Source organism: Dipodomys ordii, unplaced genomic scaffold (genome assembly GCF_000151885.1).
Source record: "Dipodomys ordii isolate 6190 unplaced genomic scaffold, Dord_2.0 Scaffold67, whole genome shotgun sequence".
Classification (NCBI taxonomy): domain Eukaryota; kingdom Metazoa; phylum Chordata; class Mammalia; order Rodentia; family Heteromyidae; genus Dipodomys; species Dipodomys ordii.
In genome coordinates, this window is record NW_012267283.1 from 482049 (window position 1) to 490883 (window position 8835).

Consider the following 8835-nt stretch of genomic DNA (forward strand, 5'->3'; position numbering starts at 1 on the left):
AACCGGACCCAAAAAAAAAGAAGGCAGTAATGTAGAGATTTTTTTTTAAAAGATGGAACCAAAAGAAAAAAAATCTGTTAATACCAGATTATATAATACGGTGAATACCAATAAGATACCTACATTTTATCCCAGAAATATAAAAAGTCACCAAATAATGTTTACATTAATCAGGGAGAGGCAAGTATATGAGATTTCTATTAGGTCCTAACTTTATTTTGGGTGGTAGATTTGTCATATTATCCACACAAAAAAAGTCATCAGATTAGTAAATTACTTGCTTCTGGTTATACTCCCAGGACTCAGAGAAAATCCAAAAAATCAAAACAAATCTATAATTATTCAGTGGTGTCTCTATATCCAGAATTTCATTTTCCACTGTTTCAGTTATTCATAGCTAGTACCAGTTTGAAATAACTAAATGGAAAATTACAGAATTAAATAATTCCTTAACTTAAAATTACACATATCAGGGCTGGGAAGGTGGCTCAGTGGTAGAGTGCTTGCCTTGCATGCATGAGGCCCTGGGTTCGATTCCTCAGCACCACATAAGCAAAAAGCCGGAAGTGGCGCTGTGGCTCAAGTGGTAGAGCGCTAGCCTTGAGCTGAAGAGCTGAGGGACAGCGCCCAGGCCCAGAGTTCAGGCCCCATGACCGGACCCCACAAAAAAAATTACACATATCAGGGGCTGGGAAGGTGGTTCAGTGGCAAAGTGCTTGCCTTGCATGCATGAGGCCTTGGGTTCGATTCCTCAGCACCTCATAAGTAGAAAAAGCTGGAAATGGCACTGTGACTCATGTGGTAGAGCGCTAGCCTTGAGCTGAAGAGCTGAGGGACAGCACCCACGCACAGAGTTCAGGCTCCATGACTAACAAAAAAAAACATTACACACATCATTCTTAGTGATGTGATGGAATCTCGCCATCCTACTCCATCCCACATAGGACCTGAACCATCCCTTTGTGTAGTGTATCCATGCTCTACACCTACCCACCCATTCATCAGTTAGAAATGGTCTTGATTATCAATCACATCAACTGTCACTGTTATCACATTATTTTATTTAATAATGGCCCTGAAGTACTACAGTAGTAATACCAGCATTTTAGAGATGGCATGGACAATCCTATCATACTCTAAGGGAAAAGATGAAAATTCTCATCATAAAGAAAGAAAACTGTAGTTATCTGAAGTTGCTAAGACCTACAGTAAGAACAAATCTTCTGTAAGTGACAATCTGAGGAAGAAGAAAGAAATCCAAGCTTTTTGTGCTAGTGTGCTTGGATAAATCATATACCTCACACTTCAGGAAAAGACTACTGTTACATAACTTAGTAGTACAGTAAATTATTATTGCTGTTTTATTACTAGTTATTGCTAATCTCATATCTGATTTATAAACTAAACTTTATAGGAAAAATCAGCTTATCTAGAGTTCAGTGCTCTCCACTTTCAGGCACCTATTAGGTTTGTCATCACTATTATTTTTTATCAATATTCAGTAATTATTGCAGAATCATGATCCTACCTCCAAATTTCTCGACTGCTTTTTCCACTGCATTGTTGATTTGTTGCTCATCCCTCACATCAACAACACAAGGCAAGGCCTTTCCTCCAACTGCTTCGACTACAAAGGGGAAACAAACAAATAGGCATTGATGCATTGAATTATTGCACCTTCCATTCTGATTCAGCAATCAAAATGTGTCTTATTTTCAGAAAACCAGGACCAATAAATAAATCTCATAACAACTCCATCTCATAGTCCAGACTAACCATATCTAGCTTCTAGCCAGCTAGATCAACTCTACTAAAAAATGAAAAAGACAAAGAATTTTTAAAAATCTATTAAGAAGGGGCTGGGAAGGTGGCTCAGTGGTAGAGTGCTTGCCTTGCATGCATGAGGCCCTGGGTTCGATTCCTCAGCACCACATAAGCAAAAAGAAAAAAGCCAGAAGTGGCGCTGTGGCTCAAGTGGTAGAGCACTAGCCTTGAGCTGAAGAGCTGAGGGACAGCGCCCAGGCCCAGAGTTCAAGCCCCACGACCGGACCCCCAAAAAAAAAAATCTATTAAGAAACAAAGAGAGAGAGAAAGAAAAATTTTAAACTTTCTATTACAAAGTATTACAGACACTCCGGGCTGGGAAGGTAGCTCATTGGTAGAGTGCTTGCCTATTATGCATGAGGCTTTGGGTTCTATTCCTCAGCACCACATAAACAGAAAAAGCTGGACATGGCGCTGTGGTTCAAGTGGTAGAGTGTTAGCCTTGAGCTGAAGAGCCGAGGGACAGTGCTCAGGCCCAGAGTTCAAGCTCCACAACCAACCAAAAAAAAAAAAAAGTTACAAACACTGCAGGGCGCTGGTGCCTCACGCCTATAATCCTAGCTACTCAGGAGGCTGAGATCTGAGGATCGCCATTCAAAGCCAACCCAGACAGGAAAGGCCGTGAAAACCAGAAAACTGGAAGTAGCACTGTGGCTCATGTGGTAGAGCACTGGCCTTGAGCTGAAGAGCTCAGGGATAGCACCCACACCCAGAGTTCAAGCCCCACCACTGACAAAAAAACTAAAATTACACTTGCCAAAAATACAAAGAATAGCTTAAAGCTCTGTTATTACTCCATCATCTTTTGACAGTTTACCTTCTACTTGTTTAGTTTTTTTGTTTTTTTTCATTTCATTCTTTTTATATATATATTTTAATTGTGAAAATACCATACAGAGGGGTTACAATTACATGCGCAAGATAATGAGTACATTTCTTATCAAGCATTGTTGCCTCCTCCTTTGTTTCCCCTTCCCATCCCTTCCCATCTTCCCCCTTCCCCTACTCCCTTGTTTAGTTTTTGTTTGTACTTTAAAATAATCCCCCCTGGGCTGGGAAGGTGGCTCAGTGGTAGAGTGCTTGCCTCGCATGCATGAGGCCCTGGGTTCGATACCTCAGCTCCACATAAGCAGAAAAAGCTGGAAGTGGTGCAGTGGCTCAAGTGGTAGAGCGCTAGCCTTGAGCTGAAGAGCTGAGGCACAGCACCCAGGCCCAGAGTTCAGGCCCAAGACCAGCAAAAAAAAAATAATAATAATCCCCAGCATTTGGTGGTAGCTCCTGCCTATAGTCCTAGCTACTCAGGAGGGTGAGATCTGAGGATCGAGATTTGAAACCAGCCTGGGCAGACAAATCTGAAACTTATCTCCAATTAACCAGCAAAGAGTCAGAAATACAGCAGTAACTCAAGTGGTAGAGTGCTTGTCTTACCAAAGAAAGTCAAGCAAGAGTACAAGGCTGTGAGTTTAAGGACTACTACCAACACAAAATAATATAAAGTACCCCCAATATCATTCCACTCAAACTGTTCATGTACAATCCTCAGCCATCACTACAGTGTGTGCAATTTATGTGACTAACAAAACTAGCAACATCACTAGGCATGGTGGTGCATACCTGGAAGCCAAGCCCAGAAATTAGGTGGCTGAGATAGAGAGATCACAAGTCTAAGGCCATTTCAAACCCAGTTTCATATACACAAGGCCTTTTCTCTCTCTCTCTCTCTCACACACACACATGCACACACACACACACACACACACCATCTAGTAATATCAACAGAAGTTGAATTTTGAAGCCTTTCATCTTGGCACTGCACTGGACACAATGAGTTGAACACAGTTCAGGATAAAGATTAGTCAACCAAAAACTGAAAACGACTTGCAAAGTGCTGAGAATAACACAAAGAGCTTTTGTGAAATGTTCACAGCATTCCTCCTTCAAACTGTTTCTCTCCAATTCCACTCCATCTCTCCTGAGACATAGTTTTTTGCTGCTGTTGTGGTGATGAATGTTGTTTTGATTTTGCAGAGCTAAGGATGGAACTCAAGGCTTGAACAAGGTTAAGTTATACCCCCAGGCCAGAGACATGATTTTGAACTAGACTCTCTCATATGGCTTTAAAAAGAGAAAAATGGTCAAAACCACTGCTCTTGGGTGACAAGATAAATACTTCTGGAAATAGATATAATTATTTTTAAGGTAGCTTTCAAATAGCATAAACTCAACTCTCTAGCAGATTAGCTCTGTGTGACAGCATCTCATGAAATGGTACCTGTCATACTTACTTTCTTCAGCAGCAGTATAGATTGTGCCTGGGAGTTTGGGGTGGGACTGGGTGGTCTTTGCAGCAATAACAATATTTGCTCCATCCTTTGCTGCTTTCAATGCAATAGCTTTGCCAATGCCACGGCTGGCACCCGTGATAAAAACTGTACATCCTGCGAGCTTCCTGCAACAGAACAAATATGACCTTATTAGAAATGTCAATGTTTTATTTATTGGCCAGCATATCCAAAGCTCATGTGCATTTCATAATAGACATGTTTCCTGCTCTGTGAGATTTTTTTTTTCTAAACCCTTTCCCCTGCCTGTGTGACAACTGATAAGTCTACTATACTACCACCTACAGACTTAGAAAGTATTTATGACAATTCCAATTAGCCAGTCTGCTGAGATCTGGCAAACAAAACCCGCTCAAATGAAAAAAATAAATCTTAAATACAATAAATAAACAAGTTTTCTTTTCAACAGAAGTATTAATGTATCTATAATCCTAACTACTCTATAGAGATAGAGGTAGGAAGATCAGAAGTTTGAGGCCAGCTTGGGAAGTTAGTGAGACATTATCTCAAAAACAAAATAAAAATAGGACTTAGGCATATAGTTTAAGTGGTAAAGTGCTTCCCTCACATGTGTGATTCTTGGGTTCAGACCCCAGCAGGGTTGGGGATGTGGTGGGGCAGGATGTAATAGGGATTAACCAATTTGGGGAAGGTTGTCTTTTTTTCCTCTTGGAGACAAGGTTTTGCCATGTAACCCAGGCTGTCTTCAAACTCATGATCCTCCTGCTTCAGCTTCCCAAGTGCTAAGATTACAGATGTGAACCACCACACCCAGCTCCTTATTTTTGAATGGTAGAATTAGGCATAAATTTTATGGCATTCTTTTAATTCTTTTATACTTTTCAAATTTTCAACAATGAATACTTAACAATTAAAGAAATTATCTAACAGCAAATAATTGTTCAATGGATGGGTATAGCAGTGAGAGTGGAAAAAAACCCCAAGTATCTACTAACTAATGAATAGATAAACACAATGTGCAATACTGTTCATTAGCACTGTTAAAAAGAAACAACTACTGATCCATGCTATACTATGGATGAATCAAACACATATTGCAAAGTGACAGAAAGCAGCACAAAGGATCACATAAAACAGGCTTCCATTTATAACATACACAGGAGAGGCAGTGGCTGCCTATAATTGGGAGTGGAAGGGATTGGGGATTCACAGCTGAGGAGTGAGGAGTTTCTTTGGGGAATGAGGAGGAGGTTTTAAAAATCAATTGCAATGCTAATTTTAGTGAATAAAACAGTGTTTAGCTATATTAAACAGGTGGATTACTCCATATACAATTACACCTCAGGAAAGCTATTAAACAAATAAAAGTGAGATGGACTAGAAATAATCTCTAATAAATCTCTAGGCCTACTTCAGTCTTTACATCCTTCCATATTAACTTTAAACTTGCTGCTTACTCAATTGTTAGGTGAGAAGGGAATATCTAAAATAAAAGCAGAGGGAAATACACTTTCTTGTTTGCTTTCTACAAGCAAAGAAAAGCAAGCAAAATTGACCATGAAAAAGAGAAAAGAGGTGACAGGCTTGTAAACACAAGAACAGAAGGCTCTTCCAGGGCTAGAGGATTACATGCCTGATATAGAACAAAAGAGGTGAAAGGAGAATTAATTTTAAATGAGGGAATAATCATCTTTATAAAAAGAAAGGAAAGATCAGTCATGTAGAGAATTCAAGATGCATTAGGAAATCCAGGAATATCTGAGAGGCTGGTGAGCAGAAACTTATTTGTTGTAAACTTGACAACAATACCAGCTTCCTGGATAATGAATGACGGAGATACAGATGTCATAACCACATCTTGAATGAGGATGCCCATTCACAGAAAAAATGCTTGCTCTAGTTCTTGAGATACAAGAAGATTTGATGATAAGACATCCAGAAAAGACAAACATGGAAAGAAAACTTACAAATTTTGAATAATATTGACTGCACACAGACTTTTAATACAAGTATTAAATCGTGTTTACATTTATAGTACATAATTATTAAAGTTAAATTTATGCTATAAAGGAGGAGAAGGAGGAAGAAGGAAGGAAGGAAGGAAGGAAGGAAGGAAGGAAGGAAGGAAGGAAGGAAGGAAGGAGCAAGCCAAACACTAGTGGTTCACATCTATAATCCTAGCTACTCAGGAGGCTGAAATCTGAGGACTATGATTCAAAGCCATCCTAGGAAGAAAAGCTCTTGAGACTATTATCCCATTTAACCAGCAAAAAGCAAGAAGTGGAAAGGTGGCTCATGTAGCAGAACACCAACCTTGAACAAAAGAGCCCAGTAAGGCCATGAGGGCCTGAGTTCAAGCACCAATAACTTGTACACCTACACAAAGAGAAGGAGAAGGCCGGGTGCCAGTGGCTCATACCTGTAATACTAGCTACTCAGGAGGCTGAGATCACTGAGGTCCTGTTCAAAGCCAGCCTGGGTGGGAAAGGCCATAAACTCTTATCTCCAATAAACCACCAGAAAAACTGGAAAGTGGTGCTGTGGCTCAAGTGGTAGAGCGCTAGTCTTGAGCTGAAGAGCTGAGGGACAGCACTCAAGCCCAGAGTTCAAACCCCATGACTGACAAAAAAAGAGAGAGAGAGAGAGAGAGAGAAGGAGAAGAACAATATGGAGGAAGAGAAGGAGAAGAAGAAAGGAAAGGAGACATAAGAAGGGAGAGAATTATTCTTGGTAAAAATAGCAAACATATCGTAAGTATGTAAAAGGAATGTTTAAAGATTAAAAGACAAAATAAAAATGGAAATGGTGTAATTATTATTCAAGTTAAGAAAATTACCAATACCCCAGAAGCTATCTGTCTATTCCTCCATAACTGTAATGGGGACATTCTGCAAAATAACAACTACCTAAAATACTATTACTCATTTCTTGTGATTTTAAAAATTATTCCTAATACTTATCTATCTATGTATAAACCAAAGGTCAGCAGCAAGCCATGGTCCACAGACCAAATACAATTCACTACCTTTGTGGGTATGGTCATAAGCAAAGAATATTTTTGTTGTTGTTGTTGTTAGTTGTGGGGCTTGAACTCAGGGCCTGGGTGCTGTCCCTGAGGGGTTTTTTTGCTATAGCTCCACTTTCTGGTTCCACAGACTTTCCTGTCCAGGCTGGCTTTGAACCATGATCCTCAAATCTCAGCCTCCTGAGTAGCGAGGATTACTGAGTGAGCCACTGGTGCCCAGCAAAGAATAATTGTTACAGTTGAACACTGTGATCAATTTGATGATACAGAACACAATACTGAACCTCAATTAAGTGAAATATCATCTTCCTGCTATTACTAGAATGTATCTCCCTACCACCACCAAAAAAAGATGAAGTTCAAAACTCCAGTACCTTAGAATATGACCTTATTTGGAAACAGTTGCTACAGATAAAACTAGCATTGGAGAAGAGTAGGCCTTTAAAGCCTTATTACTAGTGTCCTTACAAGAAGAGTAAGAACAGCCATAGCTTTCATGTCATCAACACCATGTGATGCAGATCCTAGCCAAAGAATACCAATGATTGTTAACATCCAGAAACTAGGAAGAAGACAGGACTCAGGATTTTTTTTTTTTTCCGAGTCGTGGGGCTTGAAGTTTGGGCCTGGGCACTGTCCCTGAGCTCTTCAGCTCAAGGGGAACACTCTACCACCTGAAACATAGTGCCACTTCTGGTTTTCTACTGGTTAATTGGAACTAAGAGTCTCACAGACTCTCCTGCCCAGGCTGCCTTTGAACTGCAGTCCTCAGATCTCAGCCTCCTGAGTAGCTAGAATTATAGGTGTGAGCCAACGGTGCCCAATTTAGGACCCAGGATTTTTAAAAGAAGCAGAGTCCTGCAAACATCATAATTTCTAGCTCCCAGACCCATGAGAGAATACATTTATTTTAATTTAGTTTTATTTTATCTTATTTTTGTTTTGTTTTTGTGCCAGTCCTGGGATTTGAACTCGGGTTTTAGTCCTTGAGCTTTTTTGTTCAAGGCTAGTGCTCTACCACTTGAGCCACAGCTCCACTTATGGCTTTTTTTAGTGCTTCATTGGAGATACAAGTGTCTCACAGATTTTTCTGCCCTGGCTGGCACAATACTCATATCTCAGCCTCCTGAAGCTACAGGAGGGTTACAGGTTTGAGCCACCAGTGTCCAGTTAATAAATTCATTTTAAGCTACCAGTTTGTGATACATTGTTATAACTTAATGAAACTATTATACTACCCCTTCACTCCTCAAATTAAGTTCCACTCTTCCCATTGGATCTTGTACTACAAAAAAATTGTATCCAATTATTTTGAATATCAACAATAAAAAATAATATAGAAACTGTTTTTCTCTCTTGTTATATATCTGTCTCTAATGTTGTCTTTTACCTCCCAAAGCCAAGTATCTACTATCTAGGGTTTTATAAAAAAAACAAAAACAAAAGCAAAATACCTGCCAAACATGGTCTAAACAATACAGTATTTAAATTTATGTAATAGCTTCATACAGTACATATTATTCTATCATATTGCTTCCTTCTAATATTGGAGATTTGTCTACATTGATTTAAATCAATATATTTTCTTATATTTTTTTTTTTTGGTTGGTCATGGGGCTTAACTCTGGGCCTGGGCGCTGTCCCTCAGCTCTTCAGCTCAAGGCGAGCGCTCTACCACTTGAG

At 39.6% G+C, this 8835-nt stretch overlaps 1 protein-coding gene across 1 annotated transcript in view; it reads right to left on the minus strand.

Moving 5' to 3' along the window:
• The window catches only part of Hsdl2 (hydroxysteroid dehydrogenase like 2), a 51467-nt gene that overhangs the window by 36137 nt on the left and 6495 nt on the right, over positions 1-8835 (minus strand). The window contains exons 2-3 of the mRNA XM_013023335.1: positions 4110-4273; positions 1529-1627 (exon numbers count right to left, since the gene is read on the minus strand). Coding sequence (XP_012878789.1) covers positions 1529-1627; positions 4110-4273 — 263 coding nt within the window. The remainder of the gene's footprint in view (positions 1-1528; positions 1628-4109; positions 4274-8835) is intronic.